This window comes from Juglans regia, chromosome 12 (assembly GCF_001411555.2).
Source record: "Juglans regia cultivar Chandler chromosome 12, Walnut 2.0, whole genome shotgun sequence".
NCBI classification, from domain to species: domain Eukaryota; kingdom Viridiplantae; phylum Streptophyta; class Magnoliopsida; order Fagales; family Juglandaceae; genus Juglans; species Juglans regia.
Window position 1 is genome coordinate 8,208,238 of NC_049912.1, and position 17,862 is coordinate 8,226,099.

A 17,862-nucleotide genomic window follows, 5' to 3' on the forward strand; every position below is an offset into this window, starting at 1 on the left:
GTCCAGGTAAGTGGGGTTCCTATGTTAGATTTTGCATAAAAAGAAAATGAACTGAGGTTGATTTTTGAAAATGTGCATGATATATATATATATATATTTTTTAAATAAATGTGAAAATAACCTCAGTTATTTGCTTTGCATTACTTATGAGATCCGTAACAAAGAGAATAGTATTTTTTTCATGATTGGTGTAGACATGAGCTAATTTTTGTGCATTCTGTTTTTTATTTGAAAAAGAGCGAATATGAGTCTTTCTTTTTGAAAGTTTTGTCTTGATGAAATAAAGATGTTCTGATGCATGAGATCTAAAAGTTTTGCTGTGAATAAATGAAGATCTTTTGATTCTGTTTATTTCGAACATGTGGAATTATCTGAAACTGTTCAGTATTTGGTTTTTGATATAACGTGGCATCAGAAAACCTTGGCATGAGATTCTAATTTTGTATTCTGATTAAAGTTTGATTATGATGGTTCTGTTATGTTTTGATAAGGCCCAACCATGGGTTATCATTGTGGATACAGTCCTTCCACGGGCTATAATTGTGGTTTATAACCCTACCACAAGGGTTAAACATGGTATACGGCCCAACCATGGGTGATAATAGTAGATACGGCCCAGCCATAGGTAATAATAGTGGCATACGGCCCAACCACGGGTGATAATAGTGAATACGGCCCAACCGCATGTTATAATAGTGGATACATCCACGGGTTATAATTGTGGTTTATAACCCTACCACGATGGGTTAAACATGGTATATGGCCCAACCACGGGTTATAATAGTGGATACGGCCCTTCCACTAGTTATAATGGTGGTTTATTTATAACCTTACCACGGGAGTTAAACATGGTATCTATTCCGATGTAATGTTCTGATTGATAAAGATGAGGTTTCAGATTTTGATATGCCAAATGATTTTTTAATAAGAATGTTTTTCTGAAAGTTTCATTCTGATATTTTTGTAACATGTTTTGATATTTGCATTCAGAAAGTAAATGTTTCTGTTTATGCATTCTGAAGGTAAACATTTTTTTTTGCATTCTGAATTCTGAAAACGTTTATGTTTACACATTGGTATATGTTCTTTGCATACTGAGCATTTTCACTTGATTCAAGCACTCCACCGTCATCAAGAACCATATTTTCCAATGCTTTAAATTTCTTTTTGCATCTAAGAGAAGCATGGAAGAAAGCCGTGTTTTCATTTCCTTCACAAATCCACTTTATTCTTGATTTTTTACAACCCATAATCTCTTCTCTATGCATATATTGTATGTGCTTTTGCTTGCATCTCAAAAGCTCAAATTCCATATCCTGTGAATAATGCTACTGAACATTATTTTCAAGAACCATTAGTTCCTCTTCAATGACCTTGAGATCAGCATCCACTCTACTGAAAACCTCCATATTCCACTTCTTCAACACTTGTTTCAATTTTTTTAGCTTGCCACTAAATTGCACCATCGAACATCCTTGAATATCTTGGCTCTAGCAATCACGCACCACAGGTAAAAAATCATCATGATAACACCACGTTTTTTGAAAATGAAATGGCTTAGGACCAACATGCCTCTCATGCAATAAATTAGTAATCATGGGACAATGATCAGACGACGTACGAGGAAGATACTCCATTCAACCATTAGAAAATGTCGACAAAAAACTGTGTTCACCATAACTTTATCAAGGCGAGCCCAAATTCTTCCACCCCCGAACCTCCCATTACACCAAGAAAGCCGATTACCCGAATACAGAATATCAACCAAACTACAAGCTTGAATACAATTATTGAATTCATCACGATCTCGGGATGAACGGCAAATACTGCCTATTTTCTCACCTTCAAAATGAATAATATTAAAATCTTCGCCAAGAAACCAAGGAAAACCAACAATATTAATATCCTTGAGATAATTCCAAAGGGTGCGTCGTTGCTGTTGGAAACAACTTGCATAAATAAAAGAAGCAAAAACTCAAGAATTACCATGGGAAAACCAACCCGATAAAGCTTGTGCCATAACCGAATGTAATTGAAAATCAATTTCATCTACCCATAATAGCCAAACTTTTCCACCAGCTTCCATATTATGACAAAAACTAGGAAGATGTAACGAACGTGCCCAACGAGCACACTTATTAACTGAAACAAAAGGTTCTAACACTGCAACAACCAATGGATGGTATTTCTTAATAATACGCCATAAACTTGGCTTCAACAAACAAATCCCTCTAATATTCCATACAAGAATATTCATCAATTAATAATGTTTATTGGAACGTGTTGTTTGTTCAAAAGCAACAATAGGTTTCTTCTTTTTTCCACGTCGAAATTGTTTATTCGGGACATCAATCTCACTGTCCGAATCATAACATTTGGCTGCCAGCTCTTCAATCTCATCTTCATCTTCTTTATCTGACAACGAATGAACCTTCATCGAATGATCCAAACAAACATCGCCCATCTCATCCTTCCCTTTAATGTTGTAGCATACTTCACATTCTAATGCTTTATCAATCAATTTTAAAGAACTTCTGGGAGAACAACATTCTCCTAGAAAATTATCAGTGCCATCATTATCCTCCATATTCTCAGTCTACTCAAACCAAGTCAATTTGGAAGTCGGTGCTATCAAATTGTCACGGATGCCTTCATCACATTTTTCTTTCTCACCATCATTATTCAACTGTCTCACTAGAAGATCCATAGGATTATCTTCTAAAATAATCTGATTCTTTGAAGCTATATCACCATTAGAATCAACAAATAACACCTCCATAGAATCTTGACTCTACGAGTTATTTTTGTTCCGAATACGTTCCATAATTTCCACCCTTCTTGCTTTTGATTTATCGTCCACTTCCTTTACAGCATTCTGAATTTTCTCCTCCACTTTTTTCTCACCCACCAATTTCCACACCTTTTTCTCCACACCTTTTCCTTTCTCTTCCTTTACCACTTTCTTCTTCCCCTTCATGACATGCTTTTCCTTGGATTTGCACTGGTTTTCCACATGGCCCTGCTTTCGACACCAATTGCAATATGTCAGAACATGTTCAAAAATCACTTCTTGGTAATGACTAGCCTCTAGCCCAGGTGGACCAAGCCAAAAGTGAGATTTCAAAGGCACCGATACATCCATCTCCACACAAATTCTTGCTGCTTCCGGTCTCGTGACACAAATTGTTGCATTATCACACTTTAGAAAACGTCCCAAACCATCCCCAAAACTTTTTAACATGGAGTACTAAAAATAATTCAGAGGAAGTCCTGGTAACATGATCCATACAGGGACCAAAGGAGACTCATTATCTTCATTAAACCCAAAGTTCCAATGGAAAACTTTATATGGAACTCCAACAACATCAGAATTTTGCCTAGCCATAACAGCCACAAAATCTTCTTCATTTATCAATCGAACCAGTATAGTACAGGGATTACGTAATTGGCCAACCACTGGCATGGATTTAATACCCCATCTATTTTTTATAAAACCTCCAATATGATCAAGAGAAGGCCGACGGCGGTGGAATTTCAAAACAATCGCAAACTGAAATGGTTCCGCCGATTTCAAGATTTCTGATTGAGAAAACGTAAAGAACATCTCTCCCTCAACAAATCTAGGCTCACGAACTGGAATTCCCATAGCCGGCAATGGTTGTGGTCTATTAACCATGATGCCTGCATATCCCTTTTGTAAACCACCTCTAGCAACGCAATTTATAGGCTCTTGTATGGCTCCATACTCCTTCACATTCCTAGCAACAACAAACGACTGGACCGCCGAGGAAGACGACAACGCCGTTGGGTTCACCATACAGCAAACCCTATGTTGCTCTCAAACCCTACGTTCAAACATAGAGAATATCAAATTAAGTAAGATCAAGTAAAGAATTAACAACTAAACTTAAGTAATGAGAATTTTTCCTAAAAATTATTATCAATTTCAATTATATTCTTAGCATAGGCTTTTTATTATTCATCAAACCATACTATCATCATCATCATCATCATCATCATCATCATCATCATCATCATTATTATTATTATTATTTTAAATAAAATAATATCTTTTCCCCCCAAACTTAAATATCGCATTGTCATCAATGGGAAGAAAGGAAGAAAAACTAAAGTAAAGAATGAGAGAAGGTAAGAGAAGCTCCCTTGATTTTTTTTTTTTGGTCTTCCAATTGAATATTTTCCTTGAAGATGCAGCCGTGTACCCCTTGGAGATGTCCTCAGCCTCTTTGTTCCTTAAATTTGAAAATGGGTTAAGTTCAAGATTTGGGGGTTCCTTACGTGGTAGCTTTGGGAATTCAACTCCATAAGTCTCGTCGACCATGATCACGTCTCAGCCGCTTATTTGAAAACAATAATGTACCTCGAAAGGGAATTCCATAAATTTAAATACATCATAAGTGACCTGCTCCTCATCGACCCTCCAAATGAGTTTCTCTTTCTGGACATCAATTAAAGTTCTCCCCATCGCAATGAAAGGTCAGCCCAATATCAAATGGATCTCCTTGTTCTCCTCCATATCAAGTACAATGAAGTCGGTCGGGAAGATGAACTTATCAACTTTCACCAGTACATCCTCAATGAGTCCTCTTGGGTATTTAATGGATTTGTCCACCAACTGTAGAGAGATAGTGGTCGGCTTTACTTCTCCAAAACCTAGTTCCTTAGGTGGCAACTTCTTTTGTACAATTGCACTGCTCTCCTCGGTTGCCAACTGTAGAGAGATGGTGGTCGGCTTTGCTTCTCTAATACCTAGTTCCTTAGGCGGCAACTTCTTTTGTACAATTGCACTGCTCTCCTCGGTCGCCAACTGTAGACAGAACTGATTATCAATCTCATTTTTTCTTAATCTCTGCGGGAAAGGAATTGGTGGATCATAAATTAAATGAGGATAAGTTTCAGAAATAAACTCCCTGGATTTCTTGGGTTTTGCACCCTCTTTATTCTCTTTAGTCTTCTCATCTTGTTAGACGGTCGCATCCCGATCTGCTTCTTTCACCTCGTACTCGGTTTTCTTCTTCTCGGACTCCACATTTTCGACAGCTTCTACATCTCGCTCGGTATTTACCGACTAGTCATATGTCCGCCCACTTTTCAATGTTATGGCTTTGACATGTTCCTTCGGATTGGTCACAGTGTTGCTCGGTAAAGTTCCTGTTGTCCTCTCGGTAAGCATGTTTGAGAGCTGAGCAATTTGTGCCTCAAGATCTCAGATTGAAGCCGAGCTGTTTTGAATCACCATATCAGTCTTTTGCATATACTGCATGATCATATCTTCAAGTGTCGGCTTCTTCTCTTGCTATGGAAACTGTTGAAGTGGTCTAGCCAGCACTTGGTTATTGTTCCATGAAAAATTAGGGTGATTTCTCCATCCGGGATTGAACGTGTTTGAATAAGGATTATTTTGATGTTGAAAATTGGACACGTAATGGGCTTGTTTGTAACTCGGTTGGGCAATAGGATTCCCCACTTGGCAATCTACTCTTGAATGATTTCCTGCGCAATGATCACAAACAACATTAGTTTGGATAGCATTAACGTTCATCTTACCTATTTGTTGTGATAGATTTGCCATCTGCGCCACCAATGTGGTAATAACATAATCTCTGAACGCCTTATACTCCTGGTCGGCCATATTAAATTTGGAGGCAGTGACCTCTTTCTTCTTCTCTTTATTGTATGCCTTGTTCTTTTTTAAAATAAAAATAAATAAATAAAATAAAATCTAAAGTAGTAAAAATCTAGCTGGTATCAATATCAATAACAAATAACAATTCCCTAGCAACAACGCTAAAAACTTGTTCACATAAAAATATATCTGCAAGTGCACAGAATCGTAATAAATAGTAAAGTGTTTTAAAGAAAACGGATATTGAAGCCACAGGGAATATTATGCTATTGAGTATTGAAATTGACTAAATTAATTACTATTTGAAAAACTGAAATTTGAAGAATGGTTTATCTAAATTAAACTGAAGAAAAGAATATTAAAATTAAGATTTTAAAAATAATAAGAATAGATCTAGAGCATTTGACTTCACCTAACAAATCCCACACAATTTATTCTTCATTTTTATAAAATCCCAATTATCCCAAATTGATGATAAAAATCCCTTAACTATTCAATATTTTCTATCGAACAATATTAAAAATATCTCCAATTAATAACTCAATATCTCTATGTGAATTTAACTAATTGGAGACTCATTAAGTTCTTTGGATTTTTCTTGAAAATCACACTAGTCACGGTAAAGCATCTCTGCTTTCGCTCAACTAATGGTGTTTAATCCTACAGCTTTAATTACAAATCACCTCTCGGTCTCATTACAATCCAAAAGATCGAACAATAGTTAGCTAGAAAATTATAAGCATTAAGAACAAGGAATAAACATTCAATCATGAAAATATTGAAAATAAAATAACATGGAATATAAATTGTGTGTTCAATGCTAGGCTACATCAAAGCTCTAGAAAATATAATTAGTTCATAATGAAATTAAAAAAAAAAAAAAAAAAGAATAAAACTGGTATTCTTCATTGAAGTCAGTTGATGGAGCATGCGGCTCTCGCCTCTGCCCTCCAGTTCCGCCTTCTCGAAAGAACACTTTAAGAATAAATTATGGAATCTAAACTCAGGCTCATACTCTAAAACATAAAACTCTCTACTCCAATTCAGAACTCCCTTCTATTCATCCCACAAGTCGAGATTAAATAGATGTTGAAATTCGAATATGGAAACAAGATAACTGCGGCTACAATCTTGCCTAAAGATCTACAAATTTGTTTCTAAAGATAAATGTTAACAAAAATAATTACCCCAAGAATAACGGGATGATCTGAAATGGAAGATTTAGTGATATGTGGCTTGAATTGTGGAGTTCGAGAGGATTTTGTTGCCAGTAGATTGATTGTGGGACTCAGATTTGGTGGTCAACAATCGATTGATCCCGATCAGGACGAATTATCCCACCGGGTAGATGCCGTATGCGCTGAATATAACTGGCGTGGAGGTCACAAAGACCACATGACCCTATCCTCGCCTATCAAGTGGAAAGACTCCCGACCGAGATGAAAGATTCTCTCGCCTTTTCTAGTTGTTGCCCACGATGTCGTTTAGGTTGATCTTTTAAGTTGATCGTTTAGACTAGTCGCCCAATCTAACCGCCTAGAGCCTTGTCACCAAATCTTCGCTCCTTCTGGTCGCGAGTTTCCTTACCTATCGAGAGGTAAGACTTCTCGCCTTTGGGTGCGAGAAATCTCTTTGCTGCCCACGGGACAAGACTCCTCGCCCAAATCTCATCGGCTCTCTTCAGATCTCGCTACCTTTCATCGGTCTAGATCCATAGTCTCTTCTTTTGTACTAAGATGCTCTCATTTTGCACTAAATCTTCTCATTCCTTCAAATCTAAGAAAATATAGAAAAAAAATATGTCGAAATAAAATAACATCAATAGAATTGAAAGGAAAATTACACTTTTGATAAATAAAAGAGTGATAAAAATCATATAAAAATAACACTTATCAATCATTGTCACATGTCCATGCATTGCCATGCATAAAGAAAGGAAGAAAATAAAAGAATGTTACGAAGAGCAAACAATGACTTCGAGTGGAATCGCAAGGGTCCAAATGCAAAGCTATGAGCACTTTCACAGGTGGGTGCGCTAGAGTACTCACGGTGAAGAAAGTTTTGTGAAGCCTGAGTGTCTCTTAAGACGAAGCCACATAAGGCATCAACCGTCATGTGGTGAAGACAAGCAGTAGGTACACGTGGTTTATGGGAGCCGTGAGGTACCACATGTATGTTTAAACAAAGATGCAAGACGTTCATGTATGTTATGATGTTCCAAAGCTCTATGAATGACGCAAAAGATTCTAGATAGGAGACAAATACATTTTCATGAAACATAAGTCCATGTCCATGCATACATGATCATATTTACCTTAATCATATTTATGTTATCTCTATGTATGTTTGTAATATAACTTACTAAGATTTCAAGGAATCTCACTGTGGTAACCCCACTATTATTTCTACCCTAGAATCGTAAAAATTGTAGCAAGGTAGGAAGAGGTTGAGCAGGATGGGAAAGCGTAAGCCCTTTTGGTTGAAGATAGTTGAAGATGAACTCACTTTTGATAACAGTATAGATCTGATCATTCTCTACGTAGAACTCATTCTACTACTGATGGCATATATTATGGAATGCTTGATGAAGATGAATACAATTGTAACTTTAAAGTATGATACATTATAATGGTCTTTTGTGATTTTGGATGATGGGTTAAGTTTGAAACCCAAATGAATGTATGGTACTCTAGAAGACATGATTACTTTTGGATAAATAGTTTTTTTGGTACGATGATTTACTTAGGCTTTTTTTTATGTGACTTATTCATATTGCTAGAAATATGTTAGGTGCATTGCATGTTAATTGTCATAAATGAGGGGTATGTAATCCAGTTTTGTATGTCCCGACCCTTCAATCACCTCAAATCCCAAGCGGAAGTTGGGAGGGTTACAAGAATTTTATCCAAACTAGAGCAATTAGGGTTCCCTTTCAGGGGAGAAAACCCTAGTCCATTTGAAGGGTGCCTTCCTTGACATGAGAGCCTGATCCATGCTCTCGCCAAATCGTCTGCCAATCAATCCAATAGTCACAGTATGCTCAAGATTCCATTTCAAAGAATATGATGTTTTATTGCATCCTTTTTAGGCCTCCCTTTAAAAAATCTAGCAACTAGGGCATATTGAATAGGAGCTTCTAACTTTTGTACCTCTAGAGGAGTAAAATGGATTGTTGGATTGCCTTTCTTAGGTGTGGTTGTTTAATCAGCAACAAGATATGTGCAGTTGGGATTGAGGATAGCTCTAGGTGATTGGAGTCTCCAACTATGGCCGCATATGATTTTGAGGATGATTCGGGCAGCTCCATGTGTTTTGAGATTTCGGGGTTAGGGTTCAAGTAAGGGTTCTCCATAACTGAAGCCCTAACGCCGTAGTCTGGTAAAGGATGTTTATAAAAGCAAGAAAACATAGAAAAATGAAGAGAAAAATTGGAAGTAGAGCAAAATGAAATAAGAGGTATGGCATTCAGGAATGATATATGAAATTAACACCTAGAAACAAAGCTGGAGATGAGTGCGCAGTTATTTTATCAAGGGTATTTATGTGAAGTTATTTTGTGGAGTAGATAAAAGTCGTTTGGTAGTTTGAAAGGAGGTTTGTTAAAATCAAATGTTTGATGGATGATGTAAATTGAGCTGGAGTTTAAGGGTGATTTGCATTTTAAAAAAAAAGCGTGCATGCACTATGAGTCTGTCATCGAGACATTGGCTCAACTGAGTATGACACTAAGAAGACTATTTCTATTGATTTCTTATATGTTTCAATCTTATATTTTTCCAAAATCTAAAGTTGAGACAAATGAATGAACTAACTAGTTTTCCTCATTCTAAGTGAGCAATGTATTATTAAAAGGAAACCGAGTACAAAAGGAGGGGTGAGAATTCCCAAAATAATCCTATTGCAACTAAGACAATATTGAAGAAGATAAAACATCAAAGAAATAATTTGTACCTAACAAGTTGGACCTCAACTATTCCCATGATTCTTGTTCTTGGCCAAACTAAGGGACCAAGAAATGATATGGTTTGAGAGGTTGTTATACCTTGGCTATGGTAACCAAGGTGCAGACATGTAACACCCCGCTCATTCTTTCAGGCGTAAGCAAATTCGATTACAAGTCTCGTTATGCAAGTCGAATCTCGATGGCTGTGTTTTAAAGATATTAAGTGATTTCTAAAGTAAGCCTAGTGTTTTAAAACCATGAGTATTTAAATGGGATGTTCCCAGTGTTATTTGACTAAGCTTGATTTTAAGTAAGACAATTATAATATTTTTTAAGAGCTCCAAAAATATCATAATTGTAGGAAATTTTAGTTATTTAAAATATTATGAGATTTAAATTATGTTGAAAACTCTAATTAATTAGATAGTTTTATCCTCTTAAAGATATTAAATAAGACTTTATCATTTTATTAATAATGAAGGAATATTATTTTATAAACTAAAGTTTAGTTTAAATAATATTATATCTTAATTCATCTCAGTGCTTTTAGTTAAGTTAATGTTTACACATTTTAAATCAGTGTTTTAATTCCTCACCATTAGATCGTTTTGAAGTTCCCAAGGTAAAAGGTTAGTATTAAAACCTAGGCCCCTCTCTCTTTCTCCCTCACTTTCCCTTTTCCCTCTCTGTCCTCCCTCTCCCTCAACTTACGCCACACGTCCCCTCTCCCTCTCACTCAATTCTCTTCTCCTCCAGCTTGGCGCCGTCGTGGCCGCCCAGCCTAACCGCCACCACCGGTGACTCCCCCTCACGCCGGCAACCAAGCTAGCCACCACCAAGCTCCCCCACGCACAGCTCTCTCTCCCTCTCTCCTCCTGCGGTAACCCAACCAAAATGGGTTTCATTCATTTCTCTCCCCCTTGCACAACCGTACGTGGCCATTGAGCACCACCACGAGCATCCCCTGACCTTCCCCTTGACCAAAGCCGATATCCCTCCCTCACACGCACGCAGCTCCTCCAACGCACGGGTTCTCAATACCCACGGCCGAGCTCCCCCTCCCACGGCCACCGCATCACCACCAGGAGCCTCCTCCCTCACCGACAACCTCCCCTAGGCATCCCCATGCCCAGCCGAGCCACATAACTCTCCCATGCTCTTTCACTCTCTCACAGGTGTTCCTCTACCTCACGGCCAGATTTGCCGTCTCCAGCCACTGTGCCATCACTCCATCGCCACTGTGCCCCTCCACGGCACCTCTTAAGCCCTTAGTACTTAGTAGTTGATTACACCTTAGGTAAAATCACGTTATACGAATACACGGCTTGTGCTTTGTTTGACTCCAGCACTACAAGGTTTTTTGTGTCTGCGGCGTTTGCACGCACATGAAACCTACCGACCCAGATGTTACATCAAGCTATGGTAGTGTCACTTCCTGATGGGAGCATGATCACCTGTACCTGCATGTTGAAAAACTGCCCATTAATCCTGAGAGAGAGATTGATGGAAGTCGACTTCATCATCTTCGACCAACTAGGGTTCGACATTATACTAGGAATGGATTGGTTATCCAAACACTGTGCTAGGATAGATTTTTGGAACAAGGAGATTATCTTCGATTCAGCCCTAGATGGGCAAATCTATCATACAGGAGGGAATGTGAAGGCTACCCCCTCTCTAATTTCAACCTTGCAAGCAAGGAGTGCATCGCTAGTGGTGTCACGGCCTACTTAGCATTCATAGTGGAAGATTATGGTTGTAATAAGGAGATTCAAGGGATACTTATAGTTTAGGAATATCCTGAGTTTTTCACTGACAATCTGCCAGGATTACCCCTCGATAGAGAAACAGAATTCACTATAGAGCTAGAGCTTGCTGCAACCCCTGTCCATAAAGCCCATTATCGTTACAACTAAAAGAATTGAAGGAGCAAATAAAAGAACTTCTGAAAAATGGGCTTTATTCGACCTAGTTCATCACCTTGGAGTGCGCCAGTTCTGTTCGTTAAGAAGAAGGATGGATCGTTAGGGATGTGCATTAATTATAGGGAATTGAACAAAGTAACAGTTAAGAACAAGTACCTGTTACCACGTATTGATGACCTGTTAGATTAATTACAAGGAGCATCAGTATTTTCAAAGATAGACTTAAGGTCTGGTTACCATCAGCTCAAGATTAGGGAGAAGGATATCCCTTAAACGGCGTTTCGAACTAGATACGGTCATTATGAATTCTTAGTGATGTCCTTTCGGTCTAACCAATGCCCTCGCCGTATTCATGGATATGATGAACAAAGTATTCAGACCCTACCTAGATAACTTTGTTGTTGTATTCATCCATGACATATTGATATACTCGTAGAGTGAAGAAGACCACAAGCAGCGTCTCCATATGGAACTGGAAAGGCTGAAAAAATAAAGGTTCTTCGCCAAATTCAGCGAATGTGAGTTTTGGCTCAAGGAGATAAAATTTTTAGGGCACGTAATCTCAAGTCAAGGAGTATCAGTTGATCCTAGTAAGGTCGAAGTTGTGGTGAATTGGGAGCGTCTGACTAATGTGCACAAGATTTGGAGTTTCCTGGAATTAGCTAGTTATTATCGGCAATTCGTGAAAGGATTCTCCAAGCTGTCAGGACCCCTTACTACCCTAACCAAGAAAAATGCTAAGTATATTTGGACAGAGAAGTGTGAGTGGAGTTTCGTGGAACTCAAGGAAAGGCTCACAACTATGCCAGTACTAGCCCTGCCTGAGCCCCATAAGCCTTACATAATATTTAATGATGCATCCAAATCAGAACTTGGATGCATACTCATGCAAGAAGAGCGGGTTGATGCCTATGCCTCACAACAACTAAAGAACCATGAACAAAACTACCCCACCCATGACTTGGAACTAGCAGTCGTAGTTTTCATTTTAAAGATTTGGAGGCATTACTTGTATGGTGCAAAATGTGAAATCTGCACTGATCACAAGAGCATCAAGTACTTGTTCAGTTAGCAGAATTTAAATATGAGGCAGAGAAGGTGGTTGGAAACTATTAGTGACTACTAGTGTGAAATCAAGTATCACCTTGGCAAGGCTAACGTGGTAGCTGATGCGCTGAGTTGGAAGACGCAAAAGGATGGTCCCACAGGCCCTGCCTTGGAAGTAGAGCCCCTTCTACACAGTATGAGAAGTTTATTGATTAAGGATCCTCCTGCTAAGGCATCCCTAACCACAGTACAAGAAATTGTGCCTATGGAATGGAAAGAGGTGAAAAGGCAGTAGATAGAGAATCCCAAATGGGCATAAATCAGGCAGAAGGTAGAAAAGAAAGAAGGACCAGAAGGATTCACCCTCAGAGATGATGGATTTTTGCACTACCAAAACCGAAAGGTTATTCCAGCTGATCAGGAGATCAGGGATAAGATATTAAGAGAAGCACATCAGACTCCATACACGGTTCACCCAGGAAGCACAAGGATGTATAACAATCAAGGCAGAGCATCAAAGACCCGCTGGTGAATTACAGCCACTTCCAATCCTAGAATGGAAATGGGAGGATATATCCATGGACTTTGTAATTGGACTAGCAAGAACTTCGAAAGGAAATAAGTCTATTTGGGTCGTGGTCAATCACATAACGAAAAGTGCTCACTTTTTGTCAATGAAAAATACTGACCATATGGACTAGTTAACTCAGCCATTTGTATCAAAAATAGTGCGACTACATAGAGTTCCAAAAATGATTGTATCAAATAGGGATACGCGTTTCACCTCTCGTTTCTGGCAAGGCCTTCAGGACACTCTAGGCACCAAGTTGAAATTCAGTAGTGTCAATCACCCTCAAACTGATGGGCAAACTAAGCAGATAATTCAGACTTTGGAAGACATGCTGAGGGCATGTGTTTTGCAAGAAAAGGACGATTGGGAGAGACCCTTGCCATTAATTGAGTTTGCTTACAATAATAGCTTCAGGCCACCATTTAGATGGCATCATACGAAGCTTTGTACGGAAGGAAATGCAGGTCTCTTTTATACTGAGATTCTTCAAGAAATGAAGGATCAAATTCAATTAATAAAGGAAAGGATGGAGGCTGCCCAAGATAGACAAAAGAGTTATGACGAATGTCGAAGAAGGAACCTCGAGTTTGAAGTTGGTAATTGGGTTTACCTTAAAGTATCGCCCATGAAAAGAGTCTTTCGGTTTAGAAAGAAGGGAAAATTAAGTCCAAGATATGTAGGACCCTATGAGATACTGGAAAGAGTAGGAGCAGTCACTTATAGGCTGGATCTTCCCACTGACTTCCAAGGAATTCACAATGTCTTCCATGTATCTTCCCTTAAGAAGAGCTTCGAGAAGAAGATACCAACAGTTTATAGATACGAGGGATATTTCGCTCCAACTCGACCTTAACTTATGAAGAAGTTCCTATTTAGATCACAGATTGGAAGGATAAGGAACTTCGAAATCGAAAAATTCCTCTGGTTAAGATTCTGTGGCAGAATCATGATATTGAGGAAGCTACGTGGGAAAAGGAAACCGATATGAGAAACAAATACCCCTATTGGTTTGGCTTGTGAATTGCTTGACATCACACCATGGCATTCACTTTCATTCGTACATGCATGTCATCCATTTTTATTTCGCCATGTGACCCGCATTCTTTCCTGTCATTTCCAGTTGCACCATGGTCGGTAATGGTAGGATTGCCAGTCAGACTTATATGACCTCCAGTTGGCTTCGGAGACTGAGAGCTGAGCAGCGACGGAGACGGCTAGACCTTATGGTCGACACATTTTGGACTTAGCAAGAGAGGCTGGAATACCATAGGACTCACATCCTCGACCATGATAGGAGAGGGAACATCCGTTTAAGGAGAGCACTGCCACATGAGGAGCATCAACCTTATTTCCCCGTCCAATGGATGTGAGAGACTAGGATTAGATGGCTTAGACGCTATATGAGATCGACTCTCTCAGTTACGCCAGCTCAACCAGAGTCGAGCTAGGCAACCAAGCAGCATCAGGTCGAGCGGGAGTTCTTATTCCTGACCCCACTCCCTTCGACACATCAGATCTTTCTGACTCTTCCTTGAGTCGCGTTCGTGTCCATGAGGAGGGAGACCCCTAACTTGAGGACGAGGAATTTAGGCAGTGTAGACTTCATGAGGAGAGAGTCAATACATTCTATGATTCAGAGGAGGATGAGTTTTATTACCACACTCAGGATGAGATGTTAGAGGATGGTGATGAGAGACCCCCATCAAGCCCTGAGCTATAGCATAGTTGGTGAGTCACACTTAACCTTTCTTTAATGCATGTCTTACTTTGACCCATATTTTGAGGACCAAATCTTTTTTTAAGGGGGATTGATGTAACGCCCCGTCTAATTAACCATTAAGATTAATCTTTAAACGCCTTTAGATTAAGTTTATGATTTGGGACTTCAAATATATTTTATTTTTATTGCTATTATTATTATATTATTTTGTTTGTTTATTTTATTTATTTATTTCAATGGAGATAGTTAGATTTATTTAGACCATGGTACTTAGTGTCATTAATTATTAAGCATGAAGGATTAGAAAAGCAAGCTCATTGGTAATCCTATTAGGGCCTTTAGAACTTTAGGACATTTATGGGCCAAGCAAAACCAAGCCTCATAAGAGTACAAGTCTTGGTAGGATAGCCTTGGCCCAAGTATGAGGAAGACATAAGGCCTTTTGGGCCCAGCATTGTATAGGTTTAACCCATGGCCCAATTATGTCAAGATAAGCCTTTCAAGCCCCATTTTTGTGGATCTTGAGGCCTCTCTTAATCCCGCAAAATCTGGAAACAAGGTCTCCAATCCACTCAAACCCAAAGCCCATGAACCCACACTCATGGCCCTTTTAAGCCCCACAAGGCCCAAACCCTTGTTTTGCCTCTATTCACTCTTCAATTTGAAGCTCAATACACCATACCATGAGTTTCCTCAAGCCCATGACATACCCTAAGTACCCAAATTATGTTTTGAAATTGGGTTAAGACCATTAATCAACATACCCATGATTAGTGATCTTTAAACCACGTTTTGGAGCTTAATTTTCTTTCTTAATCTTTTTAGCCTTTTTGATCCGAAACTTTCTTGTTTCATTATTCAATCACATCATTCTTAGATTATATTAGGACCCTAGGTAAACCCTCACAAATTTCATTAAAAGAAAAGACATCAAAATCCCAAACTACACCAATCGACACACGTGTGTGTCCTTTGTGTGCAATGGATTGTTTTGCCCTTAAGCCCAATCTTTTTGTGCCTTTTTTTCGAGGGCACTATGTTCTTTAAACACCTCATATGATCTCTTTAGACCCAAACCAAGCCTTGGACGAAATTGGTTTCAAAACACCAAAACCGAATTCACCTTGGACACTAGTTGGATGGGAACCGAGTTGGTTGAGTTTCAACTCCCCTTTTGCCCATGGCTGAGCCACCACCCCACCCCATGCCACCTCCATCACCACCCAATCCCCAAGAGGCCCTCATGGTCATCATGAGCTTTTGACGAATTTTTCCCACCCAAAGAAGGTACCAAACCGAAGGCATCCAAGCCACCTCCATTTTGGCAACCATTTCCCTTCACCCCTTTCATTTGAGTTACCACTTCATGATCACTTGGCAGCCAACCAAAAACATTCCCTCACCTGCAAAGCCTTCCAAGAATGGCTTATGACCTGCACAAAGTAGCCATGAAGATCAGACAAGAGGCTGAGTCAAGGCTATGATCAAAACTGCCCAAGAAAACCACCTTAAACCCATCATCCTCATGTTTGGTTTTTGTTGGTTTTTCTTCTCTTCCTTCTGCACCACGACCTGACCAGCGCCCTTAGGATCAATGTAACACCTGAAGTGATGAAGTCATGGTGATTTAGGGCACTATTCACTCTACAATAAGTGACACAAGATGATGAAATGCAAGTTGAAAATTCAGCTCCTTACACCACCGCCCATATCACCCAATCCCCATGGACTTAGGCCAACATCTCCACCCCATTGGCCACCTATAAAAAGCCCCTCCACCCCCTCTCTTCCTCCACACCTCATCTCTAGCTCCCCTTGAACATTGAGAGCCATCTTACCCCTTAGTTTTGAGAGAAACTGAAAGGTGTGTGTGTGTGTGTGTGTGTGTGCGCGCGCGCGCGCTTGAGTGTTGTTGAAGTTCTTGTGAGTTCTTGTGCTAGGAGCTTGAGTGGGCTACGAAACTTGTAATTCATCTTGCCCTAGATCTTAGTTTACATGTCAAGTTGTGATTTTAAGTGTTGGAGTGATTTTTGAATGAATTTAGAAGAGGGTACCATGCTTAATTCAAAACTAGGTTCATAAAGAATGGTTTAAGTGTTTAAATTGTTTTAAGTGAAAATCTTAGCTATGGCATGTCTTAGCATATTTTGATATGATTTATTATTGTCTTAGAATGATAATGGAAGGTTTGATTTCCGATTAAAAGCATGAAATGATAGGTTTTAATTCTATCATGTGTTGATCATCAAAACATGCATGGGTTTTAAGTAAGTTTGTGATTAAGGCATGAAATTTGATTTATTCCACCAAGGCTTGGTGATTAAGCATTTAGAAAACCTTTTGATTGGGATAAGAATGAAAATACATGTTTTGTGTGAGTTTTGAAAGCTTGCCTTGGTGATTTACACTAGGAATATCTAACTTGATTAATGGAGAATTAATGAAGATTAAGGTTTTTAGCCATGATTAAGTGTTGGGATGAACTTGCTCATCCAAGAATTGGCCTTTATCATATCATTAAGGACTATAGTGATTGTTTGTGACTAAAGAAAATTTGCATAAGCATGTATTCATAGGAATCAATAGTTGAAATCATACTAAGGCATCAACTAGAGTGCATGCCACGCGTTGGGAATGTTTGAGCTAGTTCCATTTTGAATTTTACAATTCTAAGAGTACAGATGGTTTTAAAATATAAAAAAAATATGAGGTCCATGAATTTTCGTTAAATTTGAGGTTTATTTGCAAATAGTGAAAAATTTTGAGCCTTAGGGACAATTTTTTAGAGTTTAGGGGTATTTTTGTAAATATTCATTTTTTAAGCCTTTGATATGAACATCTTCCATAGTGGAATAAATCCTAACTTAATATGAATTTGATTTCAGCCGCTACGACCTTTCAAACTCAGCAAGTTCATAAGTTGGCCTAACTTGCACCTTGATAAGTTATTTATGATTTATTGATAAATATCACATTCATGTTATAATTGTCATTTTGAGCATAAAATAT

At 38.7% G+C, this 17,862-nt stretch overlaps 1 protein-coding gene across 1 annotated transcript; it reads right to left on the reverse strand.

Moving 5' to 3' along the window:
- Positions 1-4,498: 4,498 nt before the first annotated feature.
- LOC108999302 lies at positions 4,499-5,653 on the reverse strand. Its single transcript, XM_018976185.1, has 2 exons — positions 5,591-5,653; positions 4,499-4,828 (listed from the first exon to the last, which is right to left on the reverse strand). The coding sequence occupies exons 1-2, from the start codon at positions 5,651-5,653 to the stop codon at positions 4,499-4,501; spliced, it is 393 nt and encodes a 130-aa protein (XP_018831730.1).
- Between the last annotated feature and the right edge of the window lie 12,209 nt (positions 5,654-17,862).

Coding starts and splice junctions, on each gene's coding strand:
- LOC108999302 (XM_018976185.1), bottom strand. CDS start 5,653: ATGGCCGACCAGGAGTATAAGGCGTTCAGAGATTATGTTATTACCACA. Junction 4,829..5,590: donor CCACATTGGTGGCGCAGATG/GCAAATCTATCA, acceptor TTCTGTCTACAG/TTGGCGACCGAGGAGAGCAG.